Source organism: Triturus cristatus, chromosome 7, assembly GCF_964204655.1.
Source record: "Triturus cristatus chromosome 7, aTriCri1.1, whole genome shotgun sequence".
NCBI classification, from domain to species: Eukaryota; Metazoa; Chordata; class Amphibia; order Caudata; family Salamandridae; genus Triturus; species Triturus cristatus.
The window spans coordinates 1362834852-1362857059 of record NC_140590.1 but is presented as its reverse complement, the minus strand read 5'-3'; the positions used below and the strand labels follow the sequence as shown (position 1 = coordinate 1362857059).

The 22208-nt window shown below is 44.6% G+C and overlaps 1 protein-coding gene across 1 annotated transcript in view; it reads left to right on the top strand.

Moving 5' to 3' along the window:
• Nucleotides 1-19682, top strand: part of UQCC1 (ubiquinol-cytochrome c reductase complex assembly factor 1) — a 426281-nt gene extending 406599 nt beyond the window's left edge. Inside the window, exon 10 of the mRNA XM_085619075.1 lies at nt 18890-19682. Within this exon, the coding sequence (XP_085475201.1) occupies nt 18890-19024 (135 nt within the window). The 3' untranslated portion in view covers nt 19025-19682. The remainder of the gene's footprint in view (nt 1-18889) is intronic.
• Nucleotides 19683-22208: the final 2526 nt, after the last annotated feature.

Sequence of the window (22208 nt, the reverse complement as noted above, 5' to 3'; positions counted from 1 at the left end):
TGGGCAAGAGGAAAGATTCCAAATAAAGGGTAGTGACCAGCACTGCTCGCGGGTGGTGGGGCGGATGCGGGGGGGAGGAGGTGTTGGGGCGCGGGTTATAATGTAAAAAAAGAATTTAAAAAAAAATAAACACTTACCTTGCCCCCCTGGTCCTGCGTCTCTGCTCCTGCTCTCCTGCGTCCGACTCCAGGAGCAGGAAGCACAGCCAGGCTTCCCTGACCAATCGCAACGCTGCAATGCAGCATTGTGCTTGGTCTGAGCGCCATGACACGGTACTCAGCCAGGGGCTGGAGGGGTAGGCATGTTCTCCACGCAGGCTGTAATGCAGCCTGCATGGAGAACAGGGAAAGTGCGCATGACTGTTTTGGTCGACCTGAGAGGGCCGGCCAAACAGTCATTGCACACTTAGGAGGGATCTACAACTCCTTCCCTGCTCTGGTGCACAGCCCTCCCCCCCCCCCCCCCCCCCACCCCCCACAAAGCTGTCACACTAGGAGGACAAAATAATATGCTAATAACATCACATTATTATCATTTTATTTTGTACTTTCTTTTACTGCTGCAGAGTAGTGAGGCGCGCCTTAGCGGAGAAGCCGCCACTGGTAGTGACTGGCTTGGGCATGCCTCTGCGGAAATATGCATAAAGTTTCGCCCTTGCATACCTGTAGTGGTCCACCTTCCATGTCTTCAGTTTTTGGACAGAGGAAGATCTCTAGTTTATAAAGGACTACATCATGAGAAGGATTTTATCACCTTAGCTCAAAAAATTGGAACATTGGTAGAAATCCCATGTGTCGAACAGACACCCTGCGAAGAAATTTTGCCCTTGAATAGCTATCATTAGATGGAGTATGAAAGTGACAAACTGGCAGTGTGTTTTTTGTTGTTTAGATTCTTCCACACCGTCCACCTACAACTCACTTTGGCACATTTGTTCTCTTTGTTTAGAAACCTATTTGGATGTTTCTATAAATCAGACTCACCATGCTTTCTCAATTGCCATTTTGTTAGGCGCATTCTTGTTTTCCCTGACCTATCCTAGTTGTTGAGAGCAAGAACGGTGTAATATTTGTTCTCTGAATTCATGCTTATCATTGTGTTGTACTTGCTAGCAAACCAGGAATGAGTTTTAAGCATGGACAACTTGAATAGGTGTGATGTAGCCCATAACATGTTTTATTTAATTGGCAGTAGTTGTTGGGGAATAATTGAAACTTACCTCTGTTGTACATTTCAAAACACATCTGAGTAGTTCATGCTGAAAACTGCGGTATGTATTTGCTTGAGCATGCGCTTGGGCATTTTCTTCTCTTGAAGTATTGTCTATACATGGACTCATCTTTTGCCATCTCAGGTGGGACGGGGTTGAAATATCTTAGAATCTGAGACTCAAGCAGACCTCCACAATATGCTTCATTCTCAAACTAAAAGAAAAATGCACTCTCTAAGAGTTCTAAAATGGATGCTGGAATCAGTGATGTGAACTGTAACAATGGCATTGCCTCAAGAACCAGAGTTTTCTGAGATACTGGCAGAGGGGGAGATGGGGAAATTTTATTACCTGGGTTGCAAATGGTGGAACCGGGTTTCTAGGAGGTGTATTGCCTAAACTAATTATACAGGGGAAAATTGGTCTGATTCTTATGTCAGTAAGTAGCATAATGTAAAAAAATTGCCCTTTACCAAAATCTGGCAAGGGTCTCTAAAATGACTCTATGTTAGGATAATCTACAGCAATAACAAGGTCCTCGATCAATCTGGGCAGGTGCCTTTGCTACACTCCTGCTGAGATTATTCCCAAATCACAGTGTTTTGGAAAGAGATGGACACAACTCTGTTACTGAACTCAACAATGAAACAGCAAGTTATGGATATATTCCTGAAAGAACTGAGTACCAGTGGCGGTTCAACCATGCCAGCGAAGGATCGCCCCCCCCCCAAACACTTCTGAACAGAAGCTGGAAAAATAAAATGCCAATAAAATGATTTTATTGCCATTTTATCTTTTCAGCTTTCTGCCAATGTACGGGGCGGGCCAGTGCGTCATTGCTGCTGATCGGCAGCAATGAGGAGTGGTCCTTTCAGTTTGAAGTGCACATGTCGGTTTGGCCGGCTAGCTTGCTACGGCCAGCTTGACATGCACTATTTAAACTCTCCAACACAGCTGTCTTAGGCAGCTGGGTTAAAGAGCAGGCACAGGCTTCCAGTGCCTTTCGGAGCCAGCCTGCTCCAGGCAATCCAGGCACTTCCCTCCTGCTGCTTCACAGTATGAGAGCAGCGTCTGAATTGCATATGGTAGTTTGATTTGGGATGTCACCTCGCGCTTGAAGGAGTCAGAGCCACAGAGTGGCGCACATGAGGAGATTTGCCTTCCAAGCTCACTGTACACTCCACAATGTGAATTTTGCCAAAACATTTCCAAAATAGCAAAAGAAAACCAGCTGTCAGTCTTTGACCTAGAAGTACTCTTGGGCTTTCCTGAACCAGGGTTTGTAGGAATAGACCTATCCAAAATTTTAAACCTTTACCGCCAGGAGTTTGGGACCACTAGTCAATGCTCTTTTGATGTGCTAGTCAGAGACCTTATTATATGCCTCCAGCTGTGATTTTGAAGTTGTGGAACTCCAAAGCAACATCAATAATAATTGCTCTTGAACAGTACAGATAATGGTGCCCACACACTTTCTACAAATTTCACTTTCGCTACCAAAGAGGGTTCTGTGCAAACTGAATCTGTTGACCAGGCAACAAAGTCAAGTATTTCATCAGAACCTGGCATCACTGAATTTGGCATTATGGCTCCTGAAATCAAACAGTATTTTCATTAAGCCTTGCACAGAAATACTAAAGAAAGCAAAAACACCTTAAACCAGGGCCTTGTATTCCAAAATGAATAGGTCTGGTCTATGGGGTCAACCACAAGGTTTTAATTTGACTTGGATGAAACTAAATCACCCTGGCATAATAGGCGTACTTTCATGATTTTCACATTACGCTTATTATATGAAATTCCTGAAATTATTAAATTATGCCTATTTGCATAAGTACACCCAATTGGCAGTAAAGATTTACCCCGAACATGCAATTTGCAGTCAGGAACTTCAGAATGCAAGTGGCTGTTATTTGCAGTGCTTTTATTAAAATGCGTCCTTGCAGAAATTGGTGTGATGACGCATTTTATGCTAAAGAATAACAAAAACTGCTAAATTAGCATTTCGCACAAGTACATACCTCTGCAAACCCGCACCCTAATACTCACTTACATGCATGCTATTCAACACATGCTCTCTCAGCAAAGACGCAACTGAAATCTGGGACCTGCTGAGCACCGATGCATCAGACCTCTTTCTCCTGGAAACCTGTCTAAATCCCACATAGGCACCTGACATCACCTTGGCAATCCCAACAGGCTACAAGATTGCATGACAAGACCACCTTTCCAAGCCTGGAGGAGGACTTGCAGTCATCTACAAAGACCCCATAAAGTTCTCACCGTCCGCAAAAAGCACACCCCATTCATGAAACACCTGCACTTGAAATCTCCAAAAACTCCCGTCGATCAAACAGCAAGACCACGACCTTCCTTCACCAACCTCATCACCGACTTCATCGCCCCCTCACCATCGACTCCAGAACCTGCATAATCCTTGGGTACCTCAACTTCCACCTAGAAAAGATTAAAGGCCCCTGCTCTACAGCGCTCCTCGAAAGCCTCACAACATTGGACTAACCCAGTTCGTCACAGAACCAACACACATCACAGAACACATACTGGACCCCATCTTCACCACTAACAACAGCATTAAGTACAACTCCATGTCACCACTCACATGGACTGACCATTTCATCATCCACTTCCAAATCAACACACCACAAGTCAGCACACCCACCAGCGCCAGCCTACGCAGGACCTAGAACAAAATCTGAGAGACAGACTGCATCAACATCCTCAGCAAAGATCAACCAAACCCGATGGATAACCTCAACAAAGACATCATCAACTTCAACAATAGGATCAGGAACTGTGCAGACTCCTTGGCACCCTTCAAGCTCAGCAAGCGAAGAAGAACCAACAAGCAAGCCAACTGGTTCACATAGGATCTATCAGACCTCAAATGGCACTGCAATAAGCTAGAAAAAAATGGAAGAGCCAGCCACAAAACCACCGATTGAACCACCTAATAGGCTACACTTTGGCACTACTACGAGCGACTGAGACACCAAGAAGCAGCGCTAGCTGAACGCATCAAGGGAGCAACAACAGCTGCAAGGAGATCTTCTTGATCATCAAGTACTTCACTACACCCCTGGCCTCCATCAACCCCCGTCCAAAAACTCTACAACAACCTATCAGACTTAGACCACAACAAGATCACAAACATCTACAGCAACTTTGCACAACGAAGCACTAGTGATCTCATTGCCAGCCTGCCCATCACCATCCTAGATGACCACATAACCAAAAGGGAAACTCTCACCAGAGAAGACACAGCCGTGATTATTAGGTCCATCCATTCAGGGGCCACTATAGATCCCTGCCCCCACCACATATACAGGCTAGGTGTAGCATCAATTAGCACTACCCTCACCCACATCATAAACCCACTCCATCATATCCGCCACATTCCCTGAAGACTGGACGCATGCTTCGGCCAACACATTCCTTACAAAATCGTCGGCTGGCCTTAGCCAATTGAGTAAATTCCTTACGATCTCCTTGCTCACCTACCCAGACAAAGTGATAGAGAAGGCCACCAACGAGCAACTCACAACTCACCTTGAACTACCCCATCTGCTGGACAACACTCATTTGGGATTCAGAAAAAGGCACGGCACCTAAACTGCCCTGATTGCAGCCATTAACAGCATCCAGACCATCCTAGACCAAGGGGAGACAGTGCCCCTTATCCTGCTCGACCTCTCTGCAGCATTCATCACAGTCTCCCACAACATAATCACCAAGGTCAGCATCCAAGGACCCGCACTCAAATGGATCTGCTCCTTCCTCACAGGACGAACCCAAAAAGTAATTCTGCCCTCTTCCCATCGGAGTCCAAGAACTTGATCTACGGAGTCCACTCGGGATCGTACCTCAGTCCTACCCATTTCAATATCTACATGACACCACTCACCAACACTATCCGTTCCCAAGGCATCAACATCATCTCCTACACTGAAGACACGCAGCTCATCCTCTTCCCTACAGACAACATTCACACCACCAGAACCAACTAAACCAACTGCATGACTATGGTAGCAGAATGGATGAGAACCAACTCCCTGAAGCCTAACGCAAACAAGAAGGAGGCAGTGTTCTTTGGAAAAAAGACGCCCCCATGGGACACCATCTGGTGGCCAACTGAACTAGGACTAACACCAACCGACCATGCCAAAAACTCTGAGGATTACTCAGGACAACAAGCGCAACATGACGGCACAAGTCATCACAGTGAGCGCTGCCTGCTTCCACATTCTAGGCATGCTGCAAAAGATCTTCAAACTGTACTTACAGAACACCACACGAACGGTCACACAGACAGTCACACAGGCACTTTTCACCAGCAGACTCAACTACAGCAATGCAGTCTACGCTGGAATTCCAAGCAGCTCACATACAGACTCCAGACCATCAAGAATGCTGCTGCAACACTCATCCTCAACCTCCCACACCGCACCCATATCTCACCTCACCTAAGAGAGATCCACTGGCTCCCCTTCTACAAATGGACCAATTCAAACTCCTCATGCACACATACAAAGCTTTGCACTCCACCGGACCAGCATACCCGAACAGCCGAATACACTTCCACCAGCCAACCAGACACATACGCTCATTCTCACTCGCACACACCCCTGTCAACTCCCCCCCCCCCCCACACACACACTTTCACAACAGCACAGCAGGAAGGCACATGTTCTCCTACATCACACCCAAAACTCAGAACAAACTCCCTCAGTACATCAGATCCTCCCCTCCCTCTCGCCTTTACTCCTGTACAAGCACCTGAATACCCTCTCAATTGATTAGTACGCTCTACAAGTCGTTATAACATGACATAACCCGTAATTTCACTTAAATTTGCTGTCATTTCACATTATGACACAAAGCAAATATCGCAAATTTCGTGCACCCCTAGTTTTAGACGCATATTTTGTTAAGAAGTAGTGATTCTGCCATACTTATTACACCTGGCTGAATCTAAAGCTACAGTTCTCCACAATCAAGGTTTACCTTGAAACAGTAACAACATACAAAAAAATCTGAATTAAGTCTCCGTTTGAAAGTCTTCAGTATTTAACTTCTGCAAGTACTAAAGAAAGTCTTTCTACCAATAGGAGCCTCTTCACCTGTTTTAGAGCTTACTTTTGTGCTTTCCTAGTTATTAGGCCCTGCTTTCCAACTCTACTACAAGGCTTCATTGCAGTACTTGTCATGGAAAACAGTCTTTCTAGTGGTCATCGCTTCTTCTCAGGGAGTTATTGATGTGCAAGCTGTATTAACTGTCGAATCCTCTACAGTTTTCCCTTCCAATCAGTTTGTGATAAAAAGTCACCCTTCCTTTCTATCCAAGGTGGTCTTATAATTTCATATAAATCAAACGGTTACCCTTGCAGTAATTTTAAGTCATCCATCTACATTGGCTGAACAGTCTCTTCTCTCACTAGGTGTTTGGAGCATTTTGTGTTTTTTATCTAGATAACATCAAATCAGTTAGAAACTCCATTTTATTTTTGTCTAATATGTCCTGGTTTAGCAACCGTAAAACAGATGTTTCTTGTTTGATTGTTTCTTACATTTCCTATTGTTATCACTAGGCCATTAAGGTCTAAATGCCATTCCAGCAGAGGAAAAGCAACCACTAAAACGAGATTAAGAAACATTGTGGCAGCTGAGATTTCCAAGGCAGTCACTTGGAAATCTGTTCAGACATGTACAAGACACTATTGTCTGGATTTAGATATGAGAGTTGACTATAACTGATCAAACAATACTTAATACTTAATAAAACGTTTACTTAATGCTTCATACAAAGCTCTGTGTGGCCTTGAAGAGTTGCATCCCTTTATCCCTTATGACTGAAAGCCACAGAATGTTGGAGTTTTGCTTGCTACTGTGTTCTAAAATTCATGAATATCAGTGAAAATCATACGATGCAGAAGAAGTGGATACTTACTTTTAGTCCGGGATCTCCATCATAGTGGTCTTGATTGAAGTCATAAATAACCCTCCCAACTCCACGAATTGTCTCTCTGACAAATGGGATAAACCAGATGAAAGCTTCCTTTTGGAAAATCTCTGTATTTTCGTAAAAGAAGATGACTCTGAGAGGCAACTTCACGTACAAGGCCTTCTACGATTGATAACCTCTTGACTTTGAAAAGACAGAGGGTGCCTTTTTGAGTTTTTTAACTTTATACCTTGTCAGGCCTCCTTTTTATCTTTGTTGTGTACACCATAAGGCAGCAGTTTAGTCTTTAGGACCATGCAATGTAGTATTGAATGGGAAATGATCGACTAGTGTAATTTGTTTGGAACAAACTGAGCCTTGATTTGTTCTCTCTAGCATTTCATATGCTATTGTTGGCACTCTTTGTAGATATTTTGATAAAGTGCTCCAGGTGCCACACATAGCTAGTATTATTTCACCACAATACTGATCTAGGGTTACAGGTATGTAACCATTTCCATGCTCTCCTCTCCCTTCACCGCCCCCTCCTCACTCTCCCTTCACTCCTTCCCTCTGTCCCCTTTATATCCCTCCCCTTCCCTATCTTCTTCTCTGCCTCTATTTCCTCGCCTGCCTTCCTCCTCTCTTCTCCTATTTTAACCTTCCCCCGCTCTTCTCCTAACCTTCTCATACCATCAGAATAAAAAACTGTCTACCTCTCTGTGTAGTTGTTTAGTGGTAAAGATGAGCAAAGTTGCAACCCTGAGGCCACTCAGGTTTTCAGCAAGATCATTTACGCATTACAATATATTCTAAAACCTGATAGCTCCTTACGTCCTTCTGGGATAAACGGGATAAAGCTCCAAAAGAGTTGCTCGCCAGCCAGCCAGTTTGAGACAGGAATGGGACTCCACCAATTGGTGGATGCCCCTACACACTCAAAAGGGCACATCCTGGATCTTATCTGGACCTCGCAACCAGGGGCCAGTCTAATAGCCATCAGCCCCTGTGCATGGTTGGACCACGCGCTACTTAGCTGCTGGGTCCCAACAGACAGTCAACAGAGTGGAGAATGGTGCGAAACTGGAAAAATATTGAAGCTGATAATCTAGTAGAAACCCTACTTAGGCTCCCCTACCCTAAATTCAGAGCAGGGAATCTCGACCAGGAGAGTGATGCCCTGCCTAACACTCTACGCGGAGCCATAGACAAAGTGGCACCGGAGTGAATAGATAGAGTGAGAGACAAAGGGAAAGGGGGCCCCTGGTTTAATGAGACTCTGAGGCAATTGAAGCAAAGCCTTCGCCACGCCGAGAGGCGTTGGCGGAAAGCCTATGACCCAGCAGGGCTGGCAACTTATGAATCCTTACTTACCTCGTATAAAAAAACTATCTTTGTCAGGAAAGCTGAATATTACGAGGCGAGAATCACAGACGCGCCTAACAAGCAGAAAGAGACTTTCAGAATACTGAAAGAACTCAGCCAAAAGTCTGAGGTGAAATCCTCAGCCGCACCCCTAGACTGCAATACATTCCAGACCTACTTCCTTCAAAAGGTCAGGGACATCATTTCTGAGATTGACCCCCTTCTTCCCGGCAAGCAACTTTCCACTTTCCCTATACTGGATTCTACGTCACTGACACAACTGATGAATCGCATTAAATTGGGCTCTCCCGCAGACCCCTGCCTTCTGAGGATTTTCCGTATGGCCCTCCCCTGCCTGGAAAAGCAGCTCCTCGCTTTACTGAATATCTCCTTGGAGACTGGCCACCTACCATCCAACCGGAAGGAGGCCAGAGTCACCCCCCTCCTAAAGAAATCTGGAGCAGATGCCGCTTGTCTCAAGAACTATAGGCCTATCTCCCAGCAGCCCTTCTTGGCGAAAGTGGTAGAACATGTTCTCAAAACACTTTCATCCTTCCTGGATGAACCCCAACTACTCCAGATGCGACAAGCTGGGTTTAGACCCACCACAGCACGGAAATGGTGATGCTGTTGGTTCTTGATGACCTCAGAATTATGGCGGACAATGAAAAACTGAGCGCCCTGATTCTATTAGATCTTTCAGCAGCGTTCTATACAATCAACCACACTCGGCTGCTGAATCGAATAACGGACCTATGTATTCATGGTCCAGCACACCAGTGGCTAGAATCCTTCTTGTCAGAGTGGTCCCAGAGGATCCAGTTAGGGGAGTGGGTTATCAGACAGAGGCATCCTCACCTGCGGCGTCCCTCAAGGTACCGCATTGTCCCTGCTCCTCTTCAACATCTATTTACAGCCTCTGGTGATAGCCCTAGCCCATATGGACTGCCGAGTTTTCAACTATGCGGACGACACCCAGCTCATCCGCCGGATTGACAAGTCCACCTATGCCCAGGACACGGCGCAAAACATCCTCTGATTCACAGCAAATTGGATGACTGCCAACTCATTAAAAATCAGCACGGATAAAACGGAAGTCCTTGTCATCCTCACAAAAGACAACCCCTGGAGCAACCGTTTCTGGCCCCAGGAGTTGGGTGTCACCCCCACACCAGCACATGCCGTGAAAAGCCTTGGCATAAAAATTGTTTCAGAGCTCTCCATGGCTAACCAAGTCACCACAGTGGTCGGAACTTGCATAGGACTTATGAAACAGCTACGGAAACTTGTCCCCCTCCTTTCAACTGCCTCTTTACAAACGATCGTATCGGCCACAATTTTCTCCAGACTAGACTACGGCAATGCCTTATACATCGGCCTCCCTCAAAAGCTTATTAATAACCTGCAGGTGGTACTGAACGACGCAGCCAGGCTGATCATTAGGCTGCCAAGACGGTCCCACGCCTCCCCTCTGCTGTGCAAATTTCACTGGCTTCCCATCAAGCAAAGAGCTAAATTTAAGGGTCTCTGCATAGCCCATAAAGCAATCTACGGCAAAGCCCTGGCCTACATTAAGGAACGCCTGAAGAACTATATTCTGGGCCGCATATTGCGGTCTTCTGAGGCCTGCCGCCTGGCCACCCCAAGATGCAATACCGCTTCCAAAGGGGCAGAGCTTTTTCCGTCTTGCTTCCACAACTATGGAACCAACTGCCCGATCACTTGCGCAAGGAACCTGGCACTGCTCCCATTCAGGAAACAGCTTAAGACGTTCCTGTTCAGGGAGGCCCTGGACACTGTTTAACTGGCCTTACTGTGCGGCCATGCACCCGTTTACGACCTCTGGCAACTCTCTCATAAGCGCTTAGAGACCCGCCGGTGATTAGAGCTATATAAAAATCAATTAACATTAACATAACATTCTTCTGGTAGCTTGTAGTAGTGCAATGGTCAGAATTTCTACGTCTAGAGGATTTGTAGGTGATATTGAAGTGATGCAAAAGATGTGCGTTAGAAAACAAGCACTGGCAAAGCCAACAGGTCTCAGCCCTATATTGTGAGCACTAAGCTGTTGACTTTGCTAATGTTTGTTTGTAAATGATTGCATTTATTTATACAATGGTACTGCACCTGCTGCACATGATGATGAACATACAGCCAAGTAAGTGTGGGGTAGGGGCGGGAAAAAACAACATATCTCAGTAGTTGGTTTTGAATGAAGAGGACACTGTGTGCGAAAGAGCAAAGCTTGTATTCTTGAATGGACTGGAATGGCACAAAGGATGGAGTGTAATTGGTGTTGAACAGAATCCAACAAGGAGCATAAGCAGCATGTGAATGTTGTTAAAATGTAATTAATTAAATGGTGGCAGCTAATGGGCATAAAGAACGTGATTGAAGGTTGTGAAGGTTTGAAGTGGAACAGGAAGGTGGAGAGTGGGTGGTATTCCAGAAGGACAATTGTTGTGTTTTGTGGTTGTTTTCAAGTAACACTGGTGAAAAGAAAATCACAACTAGCATGGTTTGAGATGAAAAGCACATGTGAGAGAGAAAGGTGTTGTGGCACCACTGCAGCTGATGCACCAATGGAGTCTACACCCTTGGAAATAGGGAGCTAACTCTAGGGACTGGATAGACTATGTAGATGGGTGAAATGAAGCAGAAGTGTGTGGTTAATAGGTTTGTCTGGGGCACTGTGCCACTGTACTTGCTGCACAAAAGGAATCTAAGAGCCAAGACGTTTAGCTGTGCAGGCTACAGACGGGGAGGACTGAGAAGTGTGTTGGGGAAGGGGTGCAGCTAAAAAGGGTGACAGCTGCTTGTGGTGTTATTATAGCACAAACGTGAAGGAGGACACGTTGTAGTAAACAACTGAGCCAAGTACAAAATGTGTGGAAGTGAGCAATTCGGTAGACAGTGTGTGATGGCCCCAGTGCAAAAAGAAAACGGGCTCCTTGGGTGCTTTTAGAATCTAAAATGAAGTATTAACTTGTGGTCAATTGGTCCCTGAAGCCACCATGTCCTGGTGCCACTGAACCTGCTGCATGAATAGAAAGTAGTCTTGTGGAAGTGCAGATGCAAAGGGCAGGAACCGGAGAAGCCCCAGAGAAGATCAAGGGCTTGTTGTTTTTGTTTCAGAAGTAAATGTCCTCATTGTTTTCTGGTGAGAATACCAGCAGCCGCTACATAGTACATTTTTAAAAAGTGCAGCGTCATGGCCAGCTTGACATTGGGTGCAGTGCAAGTCATGAAATGGGCAGCTGCTTTTCATAGAGAGAAGTGAAATAAAGCATTCGTCTGGATTGGTTATATTTTGGGGTACTGTAGTAAAGTGCCTCTTTTGACATTGCTAGCCCCCACTTTTTGCTTGACGCCAGATGTGATTTCTAACTGTAAGTGCACTGGGTCCCTGCTAACCAGGTTCCTAGTGCCAGATCTCTTTCCCAAAATTGTACTACGATTAGCACAACCTCAGCCACCCCGTAAGTACCTAGTACATGGTACCCCTGATACACAGGGCATGGATACTGAAGAGGGTCCACTGGGGCTGTATCACTAATTTTGCCTCCCCAGAGACCTCTCACCAAGACCATGCAAACTGCCATTCCAGGCTGCATGTCTTGGTGCAGAGAAAACTGAAGAGTCGACATGGTATACAGCCCTGCTTGCCATGCCCTCCCACACTGCATGAGATATGGGTAAGTCACCACTACTGCAGGCCTTACAGCCCTAAGGCAGAGTGCACTATATCCCATGTGTGGACATATCTGCATGAGCAGATATGATCCTACAATATCTGAGCTAGTCTTGGATTTTGTAAGTGCATAGGAAAGACATAAAGAGGGCTTGGGCTGAATACTTGTCATTGCAAGTTTCCTAGCCCCATGAAGGTTTCACTGTACCCTAAGATGTTTGGTACGAAACATATTGTCTTAATAAATCCTCACTGATGCCAGTGTGGGATTTATTAATAAATGCACACAGGAGACCCTTTAGAGAGTCCCCTGAAAACCTACCAAGCACTGGTGTGGTGTCTGACTAGTCATAGCCAGTTTCCCACCACCAGACATGTTTCTGACCTCATGGGGTGAGAGCCTGTGCTCTTGGAGCCCAGAAACAAAACCTGATGTGAGTGGAAGTGCTTTACACCTCCTCCAGTGCGGAATGGCCTTCCAGAGTGGGAAGCTTTAAAGGAGTAGGAGTGTCCACATTCAGCTGGCACCTCCCCTAGGGTGTGGCAGGCGATGTGAACCTCTCTCCCGAAATTCCATCATCTTGAGATTGTGGGAAACATCCTGTCATGGTTAGGGTATTATGGTAGGGCCGCTTCCCAAAGGAAGTTGTCACTAGAGGGTGTGGGCACACTAAAGGTAGGTAGTCCATAGCTGCTACTTGTCTCCCCATATAACGGCCCTAAATTCAGTATTTAGGTGGCATCCCTAGAACGTAAAACCTAAATTCGACAGACTAGAAAAAGACCAGGTCAAAGAAGAGTCGATGCCTGAGAACCGAAGCCCTGCTGCAGAAGAATGTTGGCGCCAAACCCTGCCTGCTGCCTCTAGCATTTCGACATTCGTGGTGTGTTGTGTCATCCTGAACCTATGAAGGCACCAAGAAAACCGGAGCTCCTCCAGCCTTCGAAAAAGCACCAAGAACCTCCCTTGGAGCGAAGGCATCAGCCCCCTGCCCATCACAGGCGCCTATCCAGGTTTGTCAACATGCTGCGCCCTGACGACTTCGATGCAACATCCGCACCAAAAGAGGTACACCAGTTCCGGTGAGTCAGATCTGTATCCTCACCTAGTTTGGAGACAACAGGACCTACCAGAGCCCCACTGTACCAATACCCGGGGTACTTGACCCCCCCCCCCCCCCCCCCCAACATCAACAACAAACAGAGCGACAGAGTCCGTGCCAGACTCCAATGGCACCATAAAGAAACACCCATCGAGAGACATCGAAACCCCTGAGACCCACATCCTGAGTGGCCCAGCTGTCCTGTAATCGCCTCTATAAGTTGCCTGCTCCTGACCGTGAGGACTTCTCAACGCACGATGCCCGGCTGATCTATCTACTCTGTAACTGGGCCCTCCGGCCCCGATACCGACGAGCCAGCCATGCTCCTGTGGTCCTGCAACCCTTGCGACCTCCTCCCTCCAGTGGGACCCACCAAACTTACCTATAACCTCCTGTGCAGTATCTTTCCAGGTATCCCCCTTCATCGTAGCGTACCAGTTACCAGCACCTTCAGCCTCCATATTCCCGGCAGAATCCGTGCCGCTCCCAATATTCTGCTGTTGGAACTTTGGACCTGGTCCCGCCATCAACCTAAAAAAGGGAAAATGAATATTGTGAAAAAATTGCCTGATTGTATATGCATTTCCTTACTTTTTTCCATTGACTTCAATGGTGCGTAACTGCGCAAAAAAGTGATATATTTTCCGAACTTTTAAAAATCGTAACTTCCAAAGTACTTACTATAGATCGAAGTTCTTGGTCTCAAAATATACATAAAAATCAATACTATTTTTATAAATTGATTTCGGATTTATTCTTTAGTGTGCATCTCATGTGTTGCATCTGTGAGTACAACAAATGCTTAGCACTACCCTCTGATAAGCCTAACTGCTCGCCCACACTACCACAAAAAGTGTGTATTATCTACTTCAACCTCTGTGTACCATAAAGGGATCCACTTGACTCTCTGCACAGTGTACTTCGTTTTAGTACACTATATAGAGAGCCAGCTTCCTACAGATACGGTGGCACTGCACCTGCTGCACATCATAAAGTTGCAGCCCGGTAAGTGTAGTTGTGTAGGGCAGGGAGTGGAAAGTAAGACTTGGAGGCGTGTTTGGGGGTAAGGCAATTACATACCTTGCTTAGGTGAGTTTAAGTAAAGGACACGGCTTAAACAAGTATAGTTTGTATTTTTGAACAGACTGGAAGGGCATGAAGGATGGAGTGTAATTGATGCAGAGTAGAATTCTACTAATGCTAAAAGTAAATTCCAGGAAGACAGGCAGCCTGTGATGAGACAATGTAAGTAGAAGCAAGGGGGGCAAAAAGGTTAAAGGACATGAAGGGGAGCCTTACAGTGGAACAGGACGAGAGAGAGGTGAATAGAGGGAGTGCAGAGAACAACAATATGGCTTCTACGTTTACATGTAGCAGGGTGCATAAAATCACAACTTGTGCGGATCGTGATGAAAAGCAAATGCGAGAGAGACTATTGTCCCGGAGCCACTGCACCTGCTGCACTAACAGAAGCTACAACTCTGGAAATGCGGGGGTAAATGCTATGGAAGGCAGTGGGCTATGTAGAAATAAAGCAGTGCCTGGGTGGACTGGGTTTGTGTAGTTAGGGCACTGTGCACTGCACCTGCTGTACAAATGAAAGCTTCGGTCTAGTAAGTGCGGTTTTGGACAGGGGACGATGTTGGACAGGGGACGAAGTGGGGGGTGTTAGGGGTGGCTGATCAGTGAAGAATGGTGACAGGTAGTGGAGAGGTCACTAAAGCGCTGGCAGCATACTTTGTAGTAAACAATGGAGCCAAGTACACAATGTGTGTTAAGTGAGCAGTGGGGTTGACAGAGTACGATGCCTCCACTGCCAGGAAGGAAAAAGGGCTCCTTGCCTCCTGTTTAAAATATAAAATGAAGCAATAGCTTGTGTTCAATATGTCCCGGGTTCCTCGGTGACCTGGTGGCACTGCATTTGCTGCATGAATAGAAATTACTCTCCAGGAAGTGCTAGTGCAAAGGCTACGGACAGGAGACGGAGGTGCGTGTGGGGGGGTCTTAAATGAGTAATGATGGGGAGTAGTTCTTGTTACAGAAGCACATGTATGTGTAATTTGTAGGTTTAAACCCAAGCAGGTATGGTCTATTTTAACAATCAGGGTCAGCTTCCCCGCTGCAATATCCTGTGATTTTTGGCAAGTCACTTATCTTTCTGTGTCTAAAAAAAGAAATCTGTCATCTGCAAGTTACATGATGTGCCATTCAAGGGTTACGTTACAGCCTCGTAAATGGAGCAGAGGAGGGGCACCAGTGGGCTCCATGCGGGGATTGAAGTCAAAGTAAACACCGAGCTCTCTGAAAGACACAGCTTGACATTTGACCTTTCTCTGAATGCACAGTAAATGTGATGAGATAAGAACCAGATCTACCGGCCTGTTTGCAGAAAGGAAGCTCTCAGTAGGATACTGGTAGATAATGTTTTGGCATGGGTGGGACAAAGTGAACCTGGAGAGCCTATGCCAGCACATGGAAAGCAAGAAACTGTGAGTTACAAACCACAAAGTCAATGGCAAGCAACGGGCAGAATGCATTCCCAGGTCAACTTTCTGAAAATCCCCAAGATGTCTTTCGCATTCCACACAGATAATGCACGACCTAAAATAATGTTATTACGTTTTTTTAAAAAGAGATAGTCACCGCTCCAAACACTCCGACTGCTTGAGTTCTCCCAACCTGGCTGGGACCCGGTAATACATATGGTGTGAACATGTCATACAACTGCGCATCACAGTAAACTCGTCATAACGTGGCTCAACCGTTTGTCCTCAGATCACCTGTGGCCTGCCAATCAGTCCATCAAAATCATCTTTGTTTGATCATAGTTTGACCATAAAAGCACATAATAAAAACATTTACATCTTTAAATATATAAATAACACTTTAAAAGCATTGTAAAACAATGTGTCATCAAAGTGCATAAGTTCTTCTCAATTTGATAGCAGCAATGATGTAACTAAACTGCAGTGCAAACATCAAGTGATTGTAAACTTTTCAAATAAATCATACCCTCTTTATACAAATTAAAATGCTTATGCAGTAGGATGGGGCAAAAAGAGTGGAATCTAAAAGAGTCATATAGCGTACAAAAGAACATAAAATGCACAGACTGGACAGTAACAGATTCACAAGGACAACATGGGAGGGAGGCAAACCAGGAACCCACTAGTGGGAAAGCCACAAGGAAGTAAACTGTGTTTAATCTCAACCTGGTGAGATAAAATCTATGCTCTGGATTTACTATCCAATTCAAGTAAGGCTCCATATCGAAGGATGTAGAAATCTGCATATATATTGTAACTGTAGGCATATCAAGAGACTTTTCTAGTCTAGTTCCCTCTTTATAAGTTTCATTGTTCCCTTCGACTTTCATTTTGAGGTCAGCACTTGCACTTTTGCGGTGACTCAAACAGATGTCGGTACCTCAGGTTGATAAAGGTGTTTTCGCACAGAAGTCAACCGTAGGATAGCAATCATGTTACCTAATTTTAAACAATCTGACAATACCTTCCTTGAAAAATCTGCCTTCAGGGAGCTCCATAACTTCCTCCATGATAAAAGAGGTGCCTGGGAAATAAGCTCGATCATGAACCCTCAACCCAATTCCAGATGTGCAATAAGATTTGAAGAAGTTTTAGGAATGGACAAGAGCCAGTCACTTCAGCAAGAGTCTTCAATAGGCAGTTACCAATAATTCCTCCATTGCAGATGCATATGCATTCAGTACTTAATTTGTAACCGAATAAGTGTGGGTGCCCATAGCTTTGCTCGGAAGCCTGCAGCCAGCTCAATCAAAAGTTAGGGTGCTGAATACCATGGCTTCAATGTGTTGATTCCACCTCATGCCTCTTAAATCCTTCACCAGACACTCCCTGCCCCTTTATCTCACTCTTTCTAGGTCTTTTTCATCCCTGTGTTCTGCCTCTTTCACTGTTTTTCCGTCTTTCTCTTCCTCCATCTTTCGTCTTTTTCTCTCTTGCTCTGAATTATTCTGTTGAGGAAAAATGTCAGTCCCAAAAATGAATGTCGTTGGGCTCCACTTGCAACCACTAGCTCAAATTAAGCACTGTATATATTGCTCTTGTCAGAATACTTCAATATAAGCCCATATGGACATATAACAGTGGTCGTGCTACATATTCCTGTGAATTTGCACAGTGATTGCCTTACAAAACTGAGAATTACTATATTACGCCATTGGGCTGATCATATTTATTTTCCTTGAGCAGCAATAACTTGGGCCCGGGGTTTTGACAAGGTGGACTACTTGCTAAATACTTATTAATGTAAAAGGCAGTCATATGTGCAAATGCACTTGAACACAGAGATCTGCACCTGCCTGCAAGTCACGTGTGAACAGAGGTGCAAGTTTGTAAGAAGCAACTCATGCACCCCCAACATGCTAGGCGCTGGGTCCCACAAGGACAGCTCGGACTTCCGCTAGAATTCCAGATGCCAGGTCCCAGAGTAACAGTTTATGCACCCAGCACCCTCTGATGTCATGAAGTCAGTAGAGGAGCTCACACAACAGGCACCGGAGGACATGGCTCCAGCTTTCGTACCCTCTACCAAGCGAGGCACTGCAGTGCCCCCTCCCCCCTCCCCCCCAGAGAGCCATCAGCACGAGTGTGATCTCGGGCCCTGCCGAGCTGAAGGGTGAACTAAGCTCCTCCCGTGTGTCCTCGAACCTTGTATGCTGGAGGGTGCCCTTGTGAGAATGTGTGTGCCAGCGGTGTTGTGTGTGCCTGCTGTGTTAGAGGGTAGACTATCTGCAATTAAAGTTATTGCAATTAATTTGGGGGGTGAGTGCATGCAGTTAGAGAAATATTTTTTCCTTAATTTCGTATTGTTAAAATGTTGCTTTTTGTTTGTTTGCCAATCGCACAAGTTAGGTGTGTTGTTAATGTGATTGCATATAGCATTTGTATTATACCTTATTCAGCGTGTGCCCCTGCAGCATATCCCAGGTTAACTGCTGGCATTTTTACACTGTGTATCAACGCTGCGGGGTTTGTTTGACATGCAGTAAAATCCTGTGTAAATTCCCTGCAGTGCAATTCTTGTTTGATGACCTGGGTCAATTAATATGACCCGTAATGTTCATATGGTTAATGCATTATTTATTGAGCTGAAACGTACATAGGCACGTACAGTAATTCTGGGGACCTGGTCTATAAATGTACTCTATTTCTTAAATCGTGGATCTGTTTAACATGACGAATGCCATAAGCACAGCTCTGAGTTAGGGGCTTTGAACTAAAGTTCACCATAAACCTGTAAATCATGACTCTAAATAGTTACGTTCCAAGGGCCACATGGGGTTTAAAGCAGCATTCAACTTGTAGTCTCGGTTTTCAGGATTTATTTGGCCCAGGGGATCCTTTGTTTAATACAAATTAAAACCACGATATGCCAGATTGGTGTTTTGTTTAGTTTTTATGATTTTGAGAATTGTATAAATCCTATTAAAATTACTTCTAAAGATAAAAAAAGTACTCTATTTTATTACAGTTATTATGAAACGGAAGAATGAATATTTTTATTTTGCTTCTCAGATGCAGTACCTAGATTCAATAAATGGAGAAGATCTCCTATTAACTGGTGATGTGACTTGGCGCCCCCTTGTGGAGACGGACGCCCAAAGTATCTTAAAACCATCTTTGCCAACATACAACGATGAAGGCCTCTGAGAAATTAACTGTCTCTGTATTCGGAAATGTTCAGTGCATAAATGTGAAGCTGTTGCCTCGGATTATGGATGGGGAAAAGGAATTCATATTTACTCTTGAAATATAAAACTTTAAAATAATATATTTTTATTATTTTGTAGGGTATATAAAAGGGTGTAATGCGTGGATTTTCTTACAGTAGTTAATATGTTGTGAATTTAAGAATTATGCATTTTGTAAAGATGGTCTTCCGTTAAAGATCCTTGTTTACTCGAACTAATAGTTCAACTACACATGGTACCTCGACCTTATGCTCCTTATATTCTGATGGTAAACGTAATTAAAGTTGATGAAAGTCACCAAGTATTTCCCGCATGATGAAATGTTTCCGATTTCCGCAATGTCAACAGGCTTACTACTTGATAAGCTGCGAAAATATTTCACAAAAACAAAGCTATCTTAGAGGGCGCTAAACCTTTAGTCTCTTTATTTTGTGGGAACAACCTTTGTAGAATTGTACTCTGAAATGTATATTATAGAAAAGATGTAACTTGTGCAGGGGTGTGTCTCAGCTGTTAAGGTCCACAGTTGCATGACCAATGGAAACAGTATGGTATTACAAATGGACAAGTGGATTAAAGGTCTGCACAGGAATTAAACCGCAAGAGAATTCCCGAAATTGTTTTTTTTTCTTTCCGTAATGCAAATGCATGAATGTACAGTAATATGGTGGTATACATGTGCTTCGATGGAGGGGCTTAATTTTGCAACAACAAGGTCAGTTCGGCCTGCTTAACAAATGTTAATCAAGAGATAGAGTAATTAATGTAAAAAGGTGTGATGCTGCTCAAAGTGTAAGCTTCATGCCATGACCCTCACAATCAGTGCACCTGTTATGGGAAAACTCATTTACTCTGTGAATTTTAAGAAAACCTAAATGTTAATGGTTATTCACTGACACTGATTCCTGATATGAACTTTCTCCCAGGCAACACACTGGGTCCAGATTTGTTTCTAGCAATAATATGTCACTGGCTTCAGACAGCACTGTCAATGCCACACATGGAGCAAGAAGGTTCTGGAAGTGATACCGAGAATCCATGCAATTCCAAACTCTGAAATTCCATGTAAGGTGCTGGTATACCTATGACATCAGTTCCTCTTATTTTTTTTACCCCCTTGGCAGGTGCAGTAACAAAGCTTCTGAGAGTTTTTTTTTTCTCAGACTTCTTTTCTCTAGTCAGATTCACAATGGACATTATGTCCCCCATAGACTTTCGATTCCAACCCTTTGGCAAATGTAACCTGGGTGGATATGCAATCTGGTTAATATCACCCTTACAGTTGCTCTTCCACTAATTGACAGCACAAGAAACACTGCTTATACACGTGCTAGCCTTCATCATTTGTTAGGGAAAAGAAACACAGCAGACCTAAGGAGCATTTAACTCCTAATCTGAGCAAGTCGTGTGCTTCAGCCTGTACCCCAAGGAAGTTTCCCACCACCTGGATTTTCATAGCACCGGATTGCAACATTCCAGAAGGCCATGTTGGACATTTGTTTGTAGAACTCTTTGGATACACCGGCTTCATTTTGAATTCATATTAATGCATCTCCTGTGCCGGCCAACTCTCAAGCAGTATCCGTAGTTTCAGCTTAAATTCACTCGGGTCCTTCCTCAAGTTTGAGGAATACTGAAGTGGTTTGTGGGCCTTTGGTTCATAGAGCCGCTTTCTTCAACTTTGACGTCAACTTCAATGTTAGCCCAGGCAGCATCTAAGTCGAACCTAACACCAGTAATGTATTTGATCCTGTCAGTGACTCTTGAAAGGTCCTCTAAATACCTAATAGATTAAAGGGACATCAAATCCCCAAGGATACAAAAGTTAAAGCATTCTCTAGGTTCAGAGACTAGATTCTAGAGCCTTCATCTTTCAACCTGTACTACTCATGGATGAGGATGATGGATAACTTACTTCCACTTCAACATAATGATTCTGCCCTTTTCCTTGGACTGTATACAATTAGTGTTCTTTTTATAAGAACCATATGACAGCAGGCCAGTCTTATTTTTCTGAGGTTATTTATAAAGGTGTAGACAGCTCGGAGATTTTCTGTGCATTCTGAGCAACTAGCGACCATTTTATTCAGATGTAATATTGCCTGGCTAGTTATCATCTGAGCTGTCCAACCTTTTAGTTAGGCCTTTATTAGTACAAATCAGGAGGAATTAGATAAACCTCAATCTGCACTTGCAGTCTCAGATGTGACCTAGATAACTCATAGCTACTCTTTCCGATCCACTCTTTCTCTTAGCACATCCTACACTGGAGAGTTTGATGGTCCAAGTTTGGTCCACCAATTTTAAGGCAAACTTATTTGCTACCATCCCACCAGATAGAGATTGAAAGAACCTGGATGGGCTTTTGTCTTTCAGGACGATTGGCAGTTGCCTCCTAGACAGGTAGTCCCATGCACGTTGGGAGATGCCTGTACTTGCCATGCCCAGTTTACCAGATCACATGAGAGACTCCTGCTGCTTCTTGGTCAAGTACAGGCTTGATGTTACCAAGCCGCCTACGAAGTCTGGCCTTGACACCAGTGGTTGCTGTCTTCTGCTTTGTGGGAAATGGGGTTATCTTTAAAAGGAATACATACATGGATTGGTCTCACTGGATTTTCAGGCGATGTCCAAACCTGATTGGTCATTAGAGCTTTCCAAACTGGCCAGGGCGAAATCCAAAGCCCCTGATTTTGCTTTCCTTGCTAAAATATTCCACCAGCAATATCAGAAATTTCAAAGACTTAGCTACCAGCAATCGTCAACATCCTTAACCCATACTCGGCAGCACTTTTTGTCCTACAAGAGGCGGAAGGAGTGGCAGATAAAATAGGCGCACTCTGCTTCCTCTTCAAAATCCAACACTACAAATCACTCTAAAAACTTGTCCACCCAGGAATTCAGTCTTCCAGTTAAGAATCAGATAGCATTCTTTCCATGGCAGTGGGAGGAAATAACTATAGAAAAATAGGTCCTCCAGATTAGAAAATGCAGTTATTTCCTTCCCTTCTTGAAGAGACCCCACCCTACGCTCTCACAGCCATCTTGATGAAGCAAATCTCCTCTCTTTTGACGAAATGTGCACTTCAAAAGGTCCATCTGGACTAAGGAGTATGAGGCTGTTCTTCCAAGTATTTCATAGG